The sequence below is a fragment of the Myotis yumanensis genome, unplaced genomic scaffold (genome assembly GCF_028538775.1).
Source record: "Myotis yumanensis isolate MYYU_CA2020_CCGP unplaced genomic scaffold, mMyoYum1.0.hap1 SCAF_20, whole genome shotgun sequence".
Taxonomy (NCBI): Eukaryota; Metazoa; Chordata; class Mammalia; order Chiroptera; family Vespertilionidae; genus Myotis; species Myotis yumanensis.
Genome location: NW_027223771.1, coordinates 12,685,457 through 12,704,884, shown reverse-complemented (window position 1 = coordinate 12,704,884; position 19,428 = coordinate 12,685,457). Strand labels below are relative to the sequence as shown.

The following is a 19,428-nucleotide window of genomic DNA, read 5'->3' as shown; positions in this document are numbered from 1 at the left end:
TCAGTTACAGCAAATATTGGCAAGCAGTGAAGACTATTGCCATCAGCCCAGCCGGTGTGGCCCAGTGGTCGAGCATCGACCTATGAACCAAGAAGTCAAGGTTCAATTCCTGGTCGAGTCACATGCCCAGGTTGTCTGTCGGCTTGATCCCCAGAGCAGGGCGTGCAGGAGGCAAGTGATCAATGATTATCTCTCATCATTGATATTTTGCTCTCTCTCTCTTTCTCTCCAAAATCATAAAAGTATATATTAAAAAAAAAAAACTATTGCCATGAAATTCAACAGGAATGCTGACTGCCTACAAAAGACACATCCTGGGACAGATTGCAGGATTATTCTTCCTCTAGCTTTGACTTCTTGCCTGTTGAGCAACTACCTTATGTAAACACTCTAGAGGGGCCAGGGAATACCCAATAGCATTAGGTTATTTTGTGTGCCAATGACGTCAGCTACACGAAACAGTTCTGGAGGTCCTGAGACTGTCTGAACATAAAGGTCACACAAACCACAGACCCTAGACCTTGGTGGCTTTATGTTCAGAAGAGGCACCTATCATTTAATTTACTGCAGGCTTTCCCACTCACTATTGAAACAGTTTCTGTCGTAATTGTGGTTCCACCTCAAAGTCTTACAACAAATGACACCAGCCTATGAAATTCCATATGTCCTAGCACATGGCTCCTTTGCAGTACAGGGAGAGCAGGCTCTCTAAACATTGCTGAAGCTTATGCAATACATACTGTGAACAGAGAACATGATTCATATTGGTCACAGAAGCAGAGCGACCTTCAGAGTGACCTTTGCCCTCACCAATAATCGAGGCACTAGGCTGCAGATTCAATGCACAGTCATGTGTTCTTTATTTCAAGGCCATGGGCTGCAGTAAATAATAAGCCAATATTGGAAAAAAAAGTGATTTCTTGCCATTATGCTCTCCCTTCCAAACCACGTAAATTTTGGGATAAACACAACATCTATTCATCTCTGCATGCTGACAAATCACATTTGTGTTTCCAAATCATCTGTGGCCGAGAATAAAATCAAAAATAAAGGTACAAATGTAACAACAACTTTTAAAAAAGATCATAAACCAGAGCACAGGAGAGCAAGTGGTTTGCGGGTTGGTGACTAAGAATCCCCCCAAATTTATCAAAGCATAATGTGAGTACCACTATGATCCTGAAAGAGGTAGCACTTCTTAGCTGAAAAGGAGTGCTCTGGATGAATCCTGGGTCAGGTCAATTTTCTAGTCATAGAGAAATAAATGAAGACACTGCCAAGAGCTTGGAGGAACCATAATTACTTCAAGCAGAAGTGAGAACACAGAATACAGTCCCCTGAGCAGCCAGGGATGATGACCGATGTACACTCCTCAGGTGAGCCAGGTGTTAGAGGTGAAATCTCTTGAGCGACAAACAGATGGTGACATCATTTGGGTTGTAGGTCTGGGCACGTGAGCAAGTACAATGCAACTCCTTCAAGTCTCACTTGTACCTCAAATTTATGAGGAATCTAGCAGGGTGTACGTTCCCATAAAAGGGATTTACATTCATATAAAGGTTCCCATAGAGCCCCTTAAGGGTTCTTATAATAAGTGAGAAAAATAAAACATTCCCTGCACATTTATGGCTTTTCTCCAGAGTGAACTCTGTGGTGTTTAATGAGGGTAGGCCTTTGACTGAAGGACTTGCCACATTCACTACACTCATATGGCTTTTCTCCAGTGTGAACTCTGTGGTGTTTACTGAGGGAATCCCTTTCACTGAAATGCTTCCCACATTCACTACACATATATGTCTTTTCTCCAGTGTGAACTCTGTGGTGTATAGTGAGGGCAGCCCTTTCACTGAAATGCTTCCCACATTCACTACACTTATATGGCTTTTCTCCAGTGTGAACTCTGTGGTGTATAGTGAGGTCAGAACTTTGACTGAAATGCTTCCCACATTCACTACACTTATATGGCTTTTCTCCAGTGTGAACTCTGCGGTGTATAGTGAGGTCAGAACTTTGACTAAAATGCTTCCCACATTCACTACACTTATATGGCTTTTCTCCAGTGTGAACTCTGTGGTGTACAGTGAGGTGACACCTTTGACTGAAGGACATCCCACATTCACTACACTCATATGGCTTCTCTCCAGTGTGAACTCTGTGGTGTATAGTGAGGTAAGACCTTTGACTAAAATGCTTCCCACATTCACTACACTCATATGGCTTCTCGCCAGTGTGAACTCTGTGGTGTATAGTGAGGTAAGACCTTCGACTAAAATGCTTCCCACATTCATTACACTCATATGGCTTCTCTCCATTGTGAACTCTATGGTGTACAGTGAGGTAACACCTTCGACTAAAATGCTTCCCACATTCACTACACTCATATGGCTTTTCCCCAGTGTGAACTCTGTGGTGTCTAGTGAAGTCAGACCAGTAACTGAAGGACTTCCCACATTCACTACACTCATATGGCCTTTCTCCAGTGTGAGCTCTGTTGTGTTTAACGAGAGCAATGTTTTCACTGAAGACCTCCCCACCATCAGTACACTCGTGGGGCTTTTCTCTAGTGTGAACTCTCTTGTGTTGAAGGTGGTTGAATATTCGTCTACACACTTTCCCACATTTATTATACTCATCAGTCATATCTCCAGAGCAGAGACCTTTCTCATAAGCAACTTTCTGTTTCTGGCTGACAGCTGTTTCACATTCAACCCACTGGTGATGTCTTTTTCCACTGAGAAATTCCTGTGAAATCTCATTGTTACTGTGTGGCTCCTCAGTGTTAAGAGTGGCCTGGTGCTGGAGAAACCCGGAGATGGCTGGGGAGTCTTCACCAACCTCCATAGTGGCTTCAGGCACTCCAGATAAGTAGAAGCAGCAACTTGTCACAAGGGAGGCACTCTCCATATCTTCTTTCCAGGGCTTCTCTCCAGTGCCATCCTTCTGTTGCTGGTGAGGGTTCGCACTGAAACACAAGTCTCTCACACACGCATCACTTAAGAACACAATCTTCTCAAAGTAAACCACTTGTAACTCACTCAGGTGCAAAATATCTTTTAACACTGAGAAGCACGGCTTACACAGATGGGTCCTCTGGGTGGCTGCAGCTGTTTTGGAAGCCCTGACGTGAGAATCTCCTACAGATATACTGCGTTCAGAATAGGCCTCCACATCATCCATTTTATGGCAGTGACCTGAAAACAGAGAAATGATGAAAAAATGAATGGTGACTCTGGTGACAGGGGGAAGTCCCTATATAAAACTGTATTGCACATACTACCTTGGTTTCATGCAATTGGCTGAAAAGAAAAGACCTATAGGATGGCTTAATAAGAGGCCCCTGTGAAGTTCTTGATTACTGAAGATCACAAAACAGTGGACATTTCAACAGAAATAGAGCAAAACATGGCGAGCACCACATGAAAGATAAGTGGAATGTCCAGCTCATTCTGCTCCTAACAGCATTCAGTACATCTTCTCTGCTGGTGACATTGGCAAGATGTGCAGAAGGTTGGTTACATCACTTTCCAAGTAAAATTCAATACATAAGCAAATGGTGTATGAGGGGTGTTTAAGCATGTATGTGATCCTCATAACACTTGCATAGGTCCATGTTGTAGAATACTGCAGAAAGAGGTGTGCAGAGGAATAGGTGATGTAAAAATGACACAAAGGAGAAGACGGCCAAACTAAGAAGTCATTGATGAAATGACAAGTCAGCAAAGTGTCAAGTGTGGAAAAGGAAAGGTATCAATGAGGTGTGGCCACTGGAACCTGCACCAAACACTGTTGGACAGGAGCAGGTTCCTGGTACAATCTGAACACCATCTTTATGTCATACCTCCCCACAGTTGCCACTCAGCCAGGCCAGCCTTCCTCTAGGACCATCCTGTACGTTCACTCTGGAAAAAACCGAGGTTCTCCCTACTCCTCCTTCTCTAGAAATACGTACAAACTAAATATTCCAAGTATCAATGAAAGACAACAGAGGTGAGCAGCCATCACTTGCCAACAGCATTCGGTTTGCAATAGTATTCACAGAAGGTAATATTACAAACAACAATGGAAGGAGGGTCTTAAAAGAACAGTCTCTGGTGCATGTATGTAAAGACGATACCTGGCCCAGGCATTCATCAAGGTCCTTATCTACAGGAAAGGTGCAGAAGTGGAAGTCATAGATGTGGATATAGTCACCCTCCCGGGAGTGGAATAGCAGGAGGGTCCCATTAAGCTGTCTGCAAGACTGCTGACACCCACACACTTCTTGCAGTTTATGAGGCAACCTGTTTAGGGAGGTTTATGGAATCTATTGCTCAGGGCTCTCTGCAGAGGTCAGCACAGGCAGCCAGAGCCCATTAGAAAAGACAGTGGGGAAAATTAGCAGAGCCCATGGTCTAGCTTTGAGAGAGAGAGAGAGAGAGTGCTAAGTCTGGAGAATAAAAAAAGAGTGGGCATCACCTCAGGACACTAGGAGGGATGTGAAGGTCTTACCTATGAATGATACAAGTGCAAACACTTCCAGCATCACATCACAGTACAGATGTCTCTGAGCATCATCAAGGAGCCCCCACTCCTCCTGAGAGAAGGCAATGGCCACATCCTCAAAGTTCATATCCTGTCATAATGGAGACAGTACATCCCACGATAAGATTCTCTTTTGAGATTCCAAGTTTGCCATACTCCCCACCCTGCACATCCATATGCTTCCCTACTCCCCACATCAGAGAAGATAGCAGCCCTTCATCCCATTAAAGTCAATCTCCCCTTATACTGATGCTGTGTCTTCTCACAACAATAACGGCAGATGAACAGATACAAGATACCTGTCTTCTGATCCTCAAATGTGAGTCACACTGTCCCCTTTTAATAACAGTGGGTGTTAGGCACACAGGGGAGGAAGAGATGTTGCACATAATGGGAATGTGATGGATCTGACACTGGTGTTGTCAGGCAATACTCATGTTGTTCTCCAAATTGTGCCTCCAAGACACCAAACAACATGGTAATGCCCATTACACTTCTGACTCCAATCCCAGTTTGTTGAGGCCATCACTTTGCATTACCTGCTGCCCATAGTTCTTTGATCCGCACTTGTCTCACAGCTTCATTCTCAAAGGCACAACTTCACTGGTAACACAAATAAGCCATGACAAGGACAGGGTGTTTTCTAATCAGCTTCTTTCTTAAAACTCTAGTTCACCACCTCTGTAATACACTTCTCTCTCACCCTTCTCTCTTCTCCTTTCCCCATCCTGGTGGGAATTTTCAAGTGCAAGTGACACTGATGTCTTCTATCTCTTTCTTATTGTTCACTGGGTCAGCCCTCAATAAGAAATGGCAGGTGGGCACATATATGGCACCTAAGCTCTGGACCTGCCATGTAGCACCACAGCAACCCATATTGTTAGGAATTATCCTAAAATTCCCCATATCATATCATAAAGACACCATCAGAAATGGACTCCCGAAAAAAAGATGGAGAGCAACAAGAAGGTAGGGCGGGTTTGTGAGAGAGTGAGGGAGCGATAGAGGAGTGTGTGGGCGTGTGTGATGTGTGTGAGTGAGAGCTAGGGACAGCTAGATCCTACAGGTCTTTCAAGGGGATGCCTTAATGGGCAGTGTTAGACGTCAAAACCTGCTGCCACCACAAACACTCTGGGAGAACACCCCCGGCACAGAGGCTGCACCATCTTGAAGAACAGAACTGCTTGAGACTAGGATCCTAGCCTCGCTATTACCCAATCTGGTCTCAGTGGCAAACAAGGAGCCTACAGCCACTCAGGTAAAAGATCTGCGACCACAGCTGCAGGCCCACGGACACCAAGACCCCAGGCATCGAGGCCGCAGATTCCTGTGTGTTACAGAGCCAATCCCCCTCTCCACCATCCCGACAGCAGAGGCATAGGAACTGCCAGTCCCTCTCTGCTCAAACAGACCTCTTGCCCACACACAGCAGCGGCAGCTCTACCTGAATTTGTGCCTGGGTGTGTGGACACAGGAAGTTAGTTTCCCGTGACCAGAATCCGTGCCCAAACAGGGAGGCTGCGCTGAATTTGAGCCTAGGGGAGCAGATTCGGGAAATTTGTTTTCTGCAACCAGACCGTGCGCCCCTGCAGGTAGGCTGTGCTGAATTTGAGCCTTGGTGCGTGATCTTGGGGAGTTTGTTTTCCGTAACCAGATCCCACACCCACGCAGGGAGACAGCGCTGAATCCTAGCCTCACTATTACCCAATCTGGTCTCAGTTGCAAACCAGGAGACTAAAGCCACTCGGGAAAAAGATCTGTGAACACAGCTGCAGACCCACGGACACCAAGACCCCAGGAACCCATGACGCAGATTCCTGTGAGTTACAGAGCCAAACCCCCTCCCGGCCACCCCCACGGCAGTGGCATAGGAACTGACAGAAGCTCTCTGCTCAAACAGGCCTCTTGCCCATACACAACAGTGGCAGCTCTACCTGAATTCGGGCCTGGGTGTGTGGACACGGGAAGTTTGTTTCCCGTGACCAGAATCCACGCCCAAGCAAGGAGGCTGCACTGAATTTGAGCCTAGGGGCGCAGATTCGGGAAAGTTGTTTTCTGTGACCAGACCCTGCACCCCAGCAGGTAGGCTGTGCTGAATTTGAGCCTTGGTTGCACAATCTTGGGGAGTTTGTTTTCCGCAACCAGATCCCACACCCATGCAGGGAGACAGCGCTGAATCTGAGCCTGGGGGCATGAACTCAGGGAACTTGTTTCCCACAGGAGACCCTGCACCCAACCAGTGAGGCAGAGCTGAATCTGAGCCTGGGGGCGTGAACTCCGGAAGTCTGTTTCTGGCAACCAGACCCGGTGCCCACAGAGGGAGGTAGTGCTGAATGTGAGCCTGGGTGACCTACAAGGGGAGTTTGTTTCTTGCAGTGCACACTCACATGACCAAATCCCAGGCCCACACTGGGGGGCAGTGCCACCTGACTTTGATTCAGGGAAAGCACACAGGAAGGCTTTTGGGCAGGAGTGGTCATTCTGCTGACACAGTGCGATTGTGCAACTCGGTCCCCCAAGCAGACCAGGTGAAAGGGCTGGCGAGGCACGTGGCGCGGACAGTCAGTTCCCCGAGGCCCGCAGGCTTCCGGCAGGGAGGACGACTGGCCGAAGGCCCCCCTCCCCGGCCCCTGAGGTGCCTTGGCACTGGGGGCCGCATCATCGTGCCTCCTGGCGCGAAGGGCGCCCCGGAGCCGCCGGTCACAGTGGAGACCACATCTCAGCCGCCGACGCCTCGGGTCACTCGGGGTCAGGCGCACCTCCTCCCGCCCCGCGGTGCCGGGCGGAGCAGGAGCGCAGGCAGAAGGTGGCTCCGGACGCCACGCTGCCTGCGATGCGCGGCCTCCGGGGGTGGCATGGAGGCCAGCGAGGACGTCCGCCAGCGGGGCGCGTGGCTCGGACACAGCTCGTAGCCGCCGGGCTGGGGCTCCGAGGCTCGGAGGCTCCGCTCCACCTCCACCACTGCCAGCGCGCTGGCTGGGCCCGACAGGCCACCGAGAGGAGCTGCGAGAGAGGGACGGGCAGCAAAAGCCGAGGCAGCGCCCGACAGGATAGGCGAGGGCCCGCGGACGCCCAGACGGACCAGGCCGCCCTCATCGGCGTCTGCGTCACTTTCCTGCTGAGCTACCGGGTGACCCAAAGGCCAGGCCGGGTGGTGGGCGCCCGGTGGTGGGGGATCGGCCCGCTTTCTGGCAACGCCTGCGGCAGCAGGCCTTGCATTGGAGCCGAGTGGCCGGCTCCCCGTCCATTAAGGGACCTCCATTTTGGACAGGGCCATGTGCTCAGCAAAGGCTTCTTCCCGGAAGGAGCCACACCCAGGATTTCTCTGGACTAACCAATGATAATCAAGGGAAGTGCACGCCATCACTATGACCACATCCTGTGTAATGGGACACCAACTCAAACCTGGCCAATCGGCGGGGCCCACAGTCTCCTCTCCTGCCCCTATTCCAACCCTCTATAAAACTCCTGGTTCTATCAGGCCACTCCCTCTCTGCCACCTGCTGCTGCGTCAGTAAGGAGGGTAAGGGAGCTCAAGCTCGCTTGAAATAAAGGACTCATTGCTTTTGCATCGGACTGGCTGGCTCCCTGGTGGGCTCTTGGGAACCTTGCAATCTGGGCATAACACCGGGGACCCTGATTTTCCATGCAAGAGGCAGCACCAGTGACTTGAATCTGTTTCTCACTGCACACACTTGGGATCCCTGATTCCCAGTGCATTCACACTAAGAGCCAGTAACTCCAATACATGGCACATGCCTAAACAGAAACCCTGATTCTCGGCTCGAGACCACACCAAGCAACAGAGACTCTGATACTCAATTCTCGGTGCAGACACAGGGGGTCTCTGACTCCTACCACGCACCAGGAGACTTTGATTTTTGGCACATGCCATTGGGATCTGTTTCAGGATGGCACAGGCAGGGTACCTAATTCTAGGTGCGCACATGAGGCCACATTAAGTGCCTGTGAATGTGATCCTGGGTGAGCGTGGCTCCCCAACCCAAGGTAGCCACACATCTTGGTGTCAGAGCTCTTCAGTGACACTTGCGGGGTGCAAAGCTTCCACTACACATGGCTCCAACTACACATGGCCCGTTACTTGACATTTGAACCTTCTGGTGATATAATGAAGAGACAATGAAACAATCCCCAGAGGAAAGAAAAAGAGAGATCACCAAGAAAGGAAATAAGTGAAACAGAAGCATGCAACATGACAAAAAAAAAAGAAAAAAAGAATTCAGAGTAATGGTCATAGAGTTCATTCACCTGATGGATGAGAAAATCAATAACCTATGCAAAAATCAGGAAGAAATGAAAAGTGATATAGCTACAATCAAAAACACCATGGAAGGTTGCAACAGTAGACTAGAAGAAGCAGAGGACCGAATTACTGAGTTACAAAAAAGTACAGAAACAAGCCCAATCTGAACAGCAACTGGAGAAAAGATTAAAAAGCAGGAGGACAGCCTAAGGGAGCTTTGGGACAACACAAAACGAAGTAGCATACATATAATAGGGCTTCCAGAAGGACAAGAAGAGCAGCAAGGATTAGAAAATCTCTTTGAAGAAATAATGACAGAAACCTTCCCTGATATGGGGAAGAAAAAAGTTACACAAGTACAGCGAGTCCCAAGTAAGATGAATCCCGAAAGACCCCCACCAAGACAAGTCATAATCACAATGGCAAATGTTAGTGACAAAGAGAGACTCTTAAAGGCTGTAAGGGAGAGACAGAGAGTTACCTACAAAGGATCCCCCATCAGTTATCAAAAGATTTCTCAACAGAAACACATCAAGCTAGAAGGGAATGGAAGGAGGTATACAAAGTGATGGAAAGCAAAGGACTGAATCCAAGAATACTCTATCCAGCAAGACTATCAATCAAAATTAAAGGGGAAATCAGGAGCTTCACAGACAAAAAAAAGGCTAAGGGACTTTATCAGTACCAAGCCAGCAATGCAACAACTGCTAAAGGGAATGCTGCAAAAAGAAGAAATAAAAAGGTAAGCAGGAACAACAGGCACACAAAAATAAAAATGGCTACAAACAAGTACCTTTCAATAATAACTTTAAATGCAAATGGATTAAATGCTTCAATCAAAATACATTGAGTGGCTAAATGGATAAAAAAACATGACCAGCTGAAACTGGTTTGGCTCAGTGGATAGAGCGTCGGCCTGCGGACTGAAGGGTCCCAGGTTCGATTCTGGTCAAGGGCATGTACCTGGGTTGCGGGCACATCCCCAGTGGGAGATGTGCAGGAGGCGGCTGATCGATGTTTCTCTCAGCGATGTTTCTAACTCTCTATCTCTCTCCCTTCCTCTCTGTAAAAAATCAATAAAATATATTTAAAAAAAAACATGACCATATATATGTTGTCTACAAGAGATCCAGCTGAAACCGGTTTGGCTCAGTGGATAGAGAGTCGGCCTGCGGACTGAAAGGTCCTGGGTTCGGTTCCCTTGGTTGCAGGAGCGTCCCCAGTGGGTGGTGTACAGGAGGCAGCTGATCAATGTTTCTCTCTCATCGATGTTTCTGACTCTCTATCCCTCTCCTTTCCTCTCTGTAAAAAAATCAATAAAATATATTAAAAAAAGAGAGAGAGAGAGAGAGAGAGAGATCCACCTCAGAACAAGGGACTCACATAGTCTGAAACTGAAGGATTGAAAAAATATCTTACAGGCAAATGGAAATGAAAAAAAAAAAAAAAGCTGGGGTAGCAATACTTAAAATAGACCTCAAAGTGAAGGCCATAACAAGAGATAAGAAGGCCACTTCATAATACTAAACGGATTGATACAACAAGAGGATATAACCCTGATAAACATATATGCACCCAACGGAAGAGCACCTAAATACATTAAAAAAAAAAACAAAATCCTGGAAGATATCAAGGGAGAGATAGACAACAATACAATCATAGTAGGGGACTTTAATACACCACTGACATCACTGGATAAATCCTCTAGACCAGTGTTTCTCAACCTTCTGGCCCTTTAAATACAGTTCCTCATGTTGTGACCCAACCATAAAACTATTTTCATTGCTACTTCATAACTGTAATGTTGCTAATGTTATGAATCGTAATATAAATATCTGATATGCAGGATGGTCTTAGGCAAACCCTGTGAAAGGGTCGTTTGATGGAAAAAGGGGTCGTGGCCCACAGGTTGAGAACCACAGCTATAGACAAGAAATTCAGCAAAGCAATAGCAATCCTAAATGACTCACTAGATCAGATGGACTTAATTGACATCTTCAGAACATTTCACCCCAAAGCCATGGAATATACATTTTTCTCAAGTGCACATGGGACATTTTCAAAAATAGACCACATATTGGGTCACAAGCACAGTCTCTCCAAATTCAAGAAGATTGAAATCATACCAAGCATCTTCTCAGACCACAATGGCATAATATTGGAAATAAATACAATAAAAACAATCCAAAAAACTCAAACACTTGGAACCTGAAAAGCATGCTATTAAACAATGATTGGGTTACAAATGAGATCAAAGAAGAAATTAAAAACATCCTGCAAAATAATGACAATAAAAACACAACAATCCAAAATCTATGGGACACAATGAAAGCAGTCCTCAGAGGGACGTTTATAGCTTTACAGGCCTACCTCAAAAAACAATAAAAAATGGTAGTAAATCATCTAACTCAACATCTCAGAGAATTAGAAAGAGAGCAACAAGAAAAGCCCAGAGTGAGCAGAAGGAAGGAGATAATAAAGATCAGAGCCGAAATAAATGACATAGAGACCAAAAAAAAAAAAAAATACAAAAGATCAATAAAACCAAGATCTGGTTCTTTGAAAGGATAAACAACATCGATGAACCTCTAGCTAGGCTCACCAAGAAGCAAAGAGAGAGGATCCAAATAAATAAAATCAGAAATGAAAGAGGTGAAATAACCACAGACTCCACAGAAATACAAAGGATTGTTAAAAATACTATGAACAACTCTATTCCAACAAACTAGACAACATGGAGGAAATGGACATATTCCTAGAAAAATACAACCTTCCAAAATTCAATCAAGAAGACTCTAAAAATCTCAATAGACTGATAACTATGGAAGAAATTGAAGCAGTCATTAAAAAGCTCCCAGCAAACAAAAGCCCGGGCCAGACGGCTTCACAGGGGAGTTTTACCAAACATTCAAGGAAGAACTAAAACCTATCCTCCTCAGACTCTTCCAAAAATTTCAAGAGGAAGGAACACTTCCAAGCTCATTCTATGAAGCCAGCATCACCCTAATACCAAAACCAGATAAAGACAACACAATGAAAGAGAAGTATAGGCCAATATCCTTCATGAACAATGATTCAAAAATACTCAACAAAATTCTAGCAAGTCAGATCCAGCAGTACATCAGAAAGATTATACACCATGATCAAGTAGGATTTATCCCAGGGATGCAAGGATGGTACAATATCTGCAAATCAATAAACGTGATACATCACATAAACAAATTGAGAGATAAAAATCGCAGTCATATCAACTGAAGCAGAAAAAGCATTTGATAAAATCCAACACCCTTTCTTGATAAAAACTCGCATCAAGGTGGGAATAGAAGGATCATACCTCAACATAATAAAAGCCATATATGACAAACCCACAGCCAACATCATACTCAATGGACAAATCTAAAACCATTTCCCCTAAGAACAGAAACAAGATGGGGATGCCCACTCTCACCACTCCTGTTTGACCTACTACTGGAAGTATTAGCCATTGCAATCAGACAAGAAGAAAAAGAAGAAGTAAAACTGTCCTTTTTTGCAGATGACATGATACTGTACAAAGAAAACCCTAAAGACTCCATCAAAAAATTATTAGACTTAATAAATAAATTTGGCAATGTAGCAGGATACAAAATTAACACCAAGAAATCTATGGCATTTCTATACACCAATAGTGAACTTACAGAGAGACTAAAAAAGCAATCCCATTTCCCATTGCACCAAAAAAATTAAGATATCTAGGAACAAACTTTACTAAGGAGGTAAAAGACCTATATGCGGAAAACTACAGGACACTGAAAAAACAGATAGAGGAAGACATGAAAAGATGGAAGAACATACCTTGATCATGGATTGGTAGAATCAACATCATCAAAATGTCCATACTACCCAAAACAATCTATAGATTCAATGCAATCCCCATTAAAATACCAATGGCATGTTTAACAGACGTAGACCGAACTTTCCAAAAATTCATCTGGAATAAAAAAAAAGACCTCGAATAGCTGCAGCAATCCTGAGAAAGAAGAACAAAGTAGGTGGGATCTCAATACCAGATATCAAGCTGTATTACAAAGCCATTGTTCTCAAAACAGCCTGGTACTGGCTCAAGAACAGACATATAGATCAATGGAATAGAATAGAGAATCCAGAAATTGACCCAAACCACTATGCCCAATTAATATTCGACAAAGGAGGCATGAACATACAATGGAATCAAGACAGCCTCTTCAATAAATGATGTTGGGAAAATTGGACAGATACATGCAAAAAAATGAAACTAGACCACCATCTTACACCATACACAAAAATAAAGTCAAAATGGATAAAGGATTTAAACATAAGATGGGAAACCATAAAAATACTAGAGGAATCCACAGGCAGCAAAATCTAAGACATATGCCAAAGGAATGTATTCACTGAGACTGCTCCCAAGGAAGTGATGGCGAACCTATGACATGCGTGTCAAAGGTGACACGCGAACTCATTTTTTTGGGTTGATTTTTCTTTGTTAAATGACATTTAAATATATAAAATGAATATCAAAAATATGAAACTTTGTTTTACTATGGTTGCAAATATCCAAAATTTTCTATATGTGACATGGCACCAGAGATAAGTTAGGGTTTTTCAAAATGCTGACATGCTGAGCTCAAAAGGTTCGCCATCATTGTCCTAGGACAATGGAAACTAAAGAGAAAATAAACAAACGGGACTACATCAAAATAAAAAGCTTTTGCACAGCAAAGGAAAACATCCAAAAAACAACAAGAAAGCCCACTGCATAGGAGAACATATTTGCCAATGTTATCACCAATAAGGCTTTAATCTCCAACATTTACAGGGAACTCATATAACTTAACAAAAGGAACATAAACAATCCAATAAAAAAAATGGGCAATGGACCTAAATAGATACTTTCCGAAAGAAGACAAAAGGAAGGACACGAGACATATGAAAACATGCTCAAAGTCACTAATTACCAGAGAGATGCAAATCAAAACCACAATGCAGTACCATCTCACACCTGTCAGAATGGCTATCATCAACAAATCAACAAACAATAGTGTTGTCGAGGATGCGGAGAAAAAGGAACCCTCATGCCCTGTTGGTGGGAATGCAGACTGCTGCAGCCACTGTGGAGAACAGTATGGAGTTTTCTCAAAAAAACTATAAATGGAACTCCCATTTGACCCAGTGATCCCACTTCTAGGAATATATCCCAAGAAGCTAGAAACACCAATCAGAAAGGATATATGCACCCCTATGTTCATAGTGGCACAATTCACCATAGCTAAGATTTGGAAACAGCCTAAGTGCCCATCAGTAGATGAATGGATTAAAAAACTGTGGTATCTACACAATGGAATACTAAACTGTGATAATAATGAAGGAATTCTTACCATTTGCAACAGCATGGATAGAACTGGAGAGCATTATGCTAAATGAAATAAGCCAGTCAGAGAAAGATAGATATCACATGATCTCACTCATTTATAGAATATAATGAACAACATAAACTGATGAACAAAAACAGATCCAGATACAGAAAAGCATCGATCATACTGTCAAACCTCAGAGGGAAGGTAGGGGAGGGTGGGGGTAAGGAGGAGAGATCAACCAAAGGACTTGTATGCATGCATATAAGCCTAACCAATGGAAATCGACAACAGGCGGGTGAGAGCATCAGTGTGTGGTGGGGTAGGGGGGGTAATAGGGAGATAAGGACACATATATTATACCTTAATCAATAAAGAAATTAAAAAAAAAGAAATGGACTCCCTTTTCATTCACTCGTCTGTCAATGTTAGTGCCTGGCCGCTTTGCTTTTAGTCCCAGTGACCACACTGATGTCATCATCCTCTGTGGGTGATTATGCAGCTCAGCTCGTACACACTGACATAGATGGCACCTCCCATACTGTTCTCTGGGTCACTGTATGCTCTGCCCTCAAGAGAACCTTGGCTGCTTGTCATCACAGGTCCCTAGGCTGTGCTGGTGTTCACATGTCTGTGGATTTACTAAGTGATTAAAACAGAGATATTGATTTTAGAGAGAAAGAGAAATAGGGATATATATGTCCTATCTAATAATAGACAAACATGGTAATTAACCGTAGCTCCGACACACTTCCCATTGGCTAATCAGGGCGATATGCAAATTAACTGCCAACTAAGATGGCGGTTAATTGCGAACAAAGATGACAGTTAATTTGCATACTCGCAATGATGGGAAGCGAAAGGGGAAGGATGGAAGACAGCGATCAGAAACCCAGGCACAGGCAAGAGCCAGGGAGCAGGGCAAAGGTCGGCCCTGGAGGCCACCTTTGCCCTGCCACCAGCGGGTGATCAGAGAAGCCTGGGTAGTGGGGCTGGGAAGCAGACACAGACAGCGACTGCGACCGCAGAAGCCGGGTGCTGGGGGTCAGGGAAGCGGCCACCGCCAGCGTCCCCGGCCATGGCTTCCCTGCTCCGCACCCGGCTTCTGCAATCGGTGACCACAGAAGCCGGGTGCAGGGGCGATCGCAGAAGCTGGGTGCGGGTCAGGGAAGCGGCCGCCACCAGCATCCCCCGGCTGCAGCTTCCCTGCCCCGCATCCGGCTTCTGCGATCGGTGACCACAGAAGCCTTGTGCAGGGGCCATTGCAGAAGCCGGGTGCGGGTCAGGGAAGTGGACGCCACCAGTGTCCCCCGGGCCACGGCTTCCCTGTCCCACACATGGCTTCTGCGATCGGTGACCACAGAAGCCGGGTGCTAGGGGTCACGGAAGCAGCCTCTGCCAGCGTCCCCGGCCACGACTTCCCTGCCCCGCACCCGGCTTCTGCGATCGGTGACCACAGAAGCCGGGTGCAGGGGCTATCACAGAACTCAGGTGCGTGGGCAGGGAAGCAGCTGCTGCCAGCATCCCGGCAGTGGCTTCCCTGCCCCGCACCCGACTTCTGCGATTGGTGATGCCTATTTTTGCATGACACATAACTGACTGCCCTCCCTGGAAGCACAGAAGAAGACAAAGAAGCCCCCAGAAGTAGAAGCCACCCACCTTTGGTCCAGGCGCCAGCGCCTGGGGCTGGATGCAGCCCAGGAGATGGATAAGCTACCGGCCAGAGGTCCCAGGCTGCACCAACCGGAGAAGCTGCTAGCCCTGTGGTCCAGGGCGCCAGCGCCTGTGGCCAGGGAAAAAAGTTCCCTCTTCTCCTACTGTAGTCATTACTTCAATATTCCCCTTTGAATTTCTCTCCTGTGCTGCAACCCAACTCCACTTTTCATTGGAAGGATACAGAACAGAGAGAGCAGTGTTAAAAGCTTACATTTTTAAGCCGGTAAGATTGGTACTTAAACATATAAATGGAAAACTAGAGTCCTTAAGGTAACAAAGGCTACCAAGGACAGGGACAGTGCATGACCTATTATATCCAGCAATCCATATGGGGACTGAAAACTTTGCAATGATGACAATTACTGAAGATATGAATCAACTAAAATAGTTGACAGGGACAATTCTTCCATCTTTGAAAATATCTACATCAAATCTGTTTAAATAGATTTTCATCTGCATAATAGAACACATTCTGACAAGACCACCACCACCACCAATGTGGTCAGTGTTGTGCCCTAAAATGTTTAATAACTGAGGGACCCCCCACCCAAGTGCACAAATTTTGTGCACCGGGCTACTAGTATGTATGTATGTATGTGTATGTGTATGTGTATGTGTGTGTGTGTGTGTGTGTATATATATATATATATATATATTTGCACACACACACACATATATATAGAGAGATCGATTTTTGTCCCATTAATTTTATACATTATTTGATTAACTGTTGTAATCTATATATATATATATATATATATACACACACACACACACACACACACACACACACACATATATCTGGTTCTACGGCGTGACATAATGCAATTTTCGCCATAAGTCAGAACCCACCTACATAAGCACCTATGTCACTCACATGGCACACATACAAAGCAGTAATGAAGTGAAATATTAAAAAAAAATTAAAAGAAAGATAACAATTCCTGACCTTGTGGTAAGTAAATAATAAAAAACATAAAGAACATATGTACACACAAGGGTAAATATGGTCTTATCCTTACCTTTATTACTGTTGTTGGCTTGCACACTGGACGTTGTAAAGGAGGGAGAGACAGGCTTACACTGGGCTGCTGGGAGGAGGAGGTTTGAGAGGCAGAACCTGCAGAAGGTGCTGGAGATACTGTGTCAGGTGAGTCTGGAGATGCAGAACCTGCAGAAGGTGCTAGAGATACTGGGTCAGGTGAGGCTGTAGAGGCAGAACCTGCAGAAGGTGCTAGAGATACTGGGTCAGCTGAGGCTGTAGAGGCAGGACCTGCAAAAGGTGCTGGAGATACTGGGTCAGGTGAGTCTGGAGAGGCATATGAGGCAGAGGGTACAGGATCTGTTGCAGGCCTCTCTACCTTCTTAAAATAATGTTCAAGGCTTGTCTGGAAGGATGCCTTCTTCTTGTCCTCCCAAATTTCCTTGTAACACTGCAGGCTATCCATGACCCCTCTGGCAACCTTAGTGTACCTATCAATGTTGGGGTCCTGAGCCTCAAACCTTGCCAAGGCATCCTCTATCATGGCAAAGGCCCCTGCCAGTTCCTTGCTTGTAAATCTCTTGGGCTCTGGGGTTGGTGTGTCTTCCTCTTCAATTAGCTGCTGTTTCAGTTGAATGAGGTCCGTTGTAGATAGCTCCTCTCCATGAGATGCCAGCAGCTCTGTGACATCCTCAGCCTCCACCTCCAAATCAAGCTGCTTACTCAACTCAACAACATTCTGGATGACAACCTCAACTGAATCCTCAAAGCCATGGAAATCATTCACAAACTGGGGACACAATTTTTTCCAAACACCATTCAGGTTCGATTGCTTAACTTCATCCCAAGAATCAGAAATGTTCTTTACAGCAGCAAGAACATTGTAAGATTTCCAAAAGTCATTGAGAGTCAACTCTTTATCCTCAGTTGCCCTAAAAGCCATAGCAAATGTCCTTCGGAGGTAGTAGGCCTTGAAAAAAGCAATGACACCTTGGTCCATAGGCTGTAAAAGGGAGGTGGTGCTAGGTGGAAGGTAAACCACCTTGACATTTGGATGAAAGTCATTCAGATCAGCAGGGTGACCAGGGGCACTGCCCAGCACTAGCAACACCTTAAAGGGAAGCCCCCTGGAAGCACAGTAGTCCTTCACTTCTGGCACAAAATGGTTGGTGAACCAGTCCTCAAATACGCCAAGTGTCACCCAGGCCTTCTTGTTAGATTTCCAGATGACAGGTAGTTGACCCTTCCATATGCCATTGGGTGCCCTTGGATTCTCGGCCAGACATACCAAGGGCTTCAGCTTGAAGTCACCAGCAGCATTAGCCCCAAGTAGCAAAGTCAGTCTCTCCTTGCTGGCTTGATGGCCTGATGCTGTCTTCTCCTCCTTGGCAATGTGCGTACGTGTAGGCATAGGCATCCAGAACAAGCCTGTCTTGTCCACATTAAACACCTGTTTATCACAGTAACCCCCCTCCCTAATTATCTCAGCCAACGCACTAGGAAAATCACCTGCTGCTTTCGCATCACCACTAGCAGCTTGCCCTGGCACCTTAAGATTATGCAAATTACCAGGAGCCTGAAAACGCATCAACCAGCCTTTACTAGCCACAAACTCTTCCCTTTCACTCCCATCCCCCTTTTCTTTTTTCAAGGCCTCAAACAATCTTTTAGCCTGCTCCTGAATCAGCATCAGGCTAACTGGGATACGCCGTTGATGCTGGTCATCCAGCCAAAGCACTAACAATCTTTCCATCTCAATCATGAGACCACTGCGCTGCTCTGTAATCACAGTTGATTTCATAGGAGCAGATCCTTTCACATGGTCAAGTGCACGCTTTTTATCGCGGATGATCGTCGAGACAGTCGTAGGACTGAGGCCAAGCAACTGGCCAATGTTTCTTGGTGTTTCGCCCTTTTCTGAGCGTCTTATTACATCTACTTTCACTTCCATTGTGGTTTTCCTTCTTTTCGTAGCACTGCCATCAGAAGAATCTGCCTTTCGCTTAGGAGCCATAAGGAAGGGCAAAAAGTGTTCAAAATAACAACACAAAAGAAAGAGAGCAAATGAAGCACAATCCAAAATGGCTTATAAATGGCGACTGAAGGACAGCGTCTTCCTCCTATAGCGCCGCGTGAGGACTTATTCATCCGCTCCACCGGCCAACTAGTTCCCAAATGAACTTCTTGCAAACGCCTTACATTGAAATGACGGAACTTTTTTTATATCAATAAATTGCAGAAGGTCACGTAACCATGAAACAACATATGTCCAGTACGAAGTAACCCGAGGACTGTCTGTGTAGAGAGAAAGAGAGAGATCTATTTCTTTGTTCCATTAATTTTAGACATTCTTTGAGTAACTCTTGTAATTGATGTGACCAGCGTTGGAACTTGCAACCTTCCATTATTGAAATTATTCGCTGACCCACTTAGCTGTTTGCCCTCGATCAGACATATGTGACATTTTAAGTAAAATTACCCAATAATGTACCTGAGAATAGGTAGATACAGAAACCATCCTGATGACTGATAGTGGTGGAAGGCTAGATTAGGATTCATGGGATTTCATAAGT

General features: G+C 45.3%; 2 protein-coding genes across 2 annotated transcripts in view; both read right to left on the bottom strand.

Moving 5' to 3' along the window:
* LOC138998567 (zinc finger protein 551-like) overlaps window positions 1-15,420 on the bottom strand; it is a 191,858-nt gene extending 176,438 nt beyond the window's left edge. Inside the window, 5 exon segments of the mRNA XM_070400716.1 lie at window positions 1,673-3,191; window positions 4,489-4,612; window positions 6,909-7,524; window positions 13,796-13,914; window positions 15,169-15,420. Coding sequence (XP_070256817.1) covers window positions 1,673-3,191; window positions 4,489-4,612; window positions 6,909-7,524; window positions 13,796-13,914; window positions 15,169-15,420 — 2,630 coding nt within the window.
* A 117-nt stretch (window positions 15,421-15,537) lies between these two features.
* LOC138998566 (tigger transposable element-derived protein 1-like) lies at window positions 15,538-18,869 on the bottom strand. The gene is made up of 2 exons (XM_070400715.1): window positions 16,896-18,869; window positions 15,538-15,765 (listed from the first exon to the last, which is right to left on the bottom strand). The coding sequence occupies exons 1-2, from the start codon at window positions 18,867-18,869 to the stop codon at window positions 15,538-15,540; spliced, it is 2,202 nt and encodes a 733-aa protein (XP_070256816.1).
* Between the last annotated feature and the right edge of the window lie 559 nt (window positions 18,870-19,428).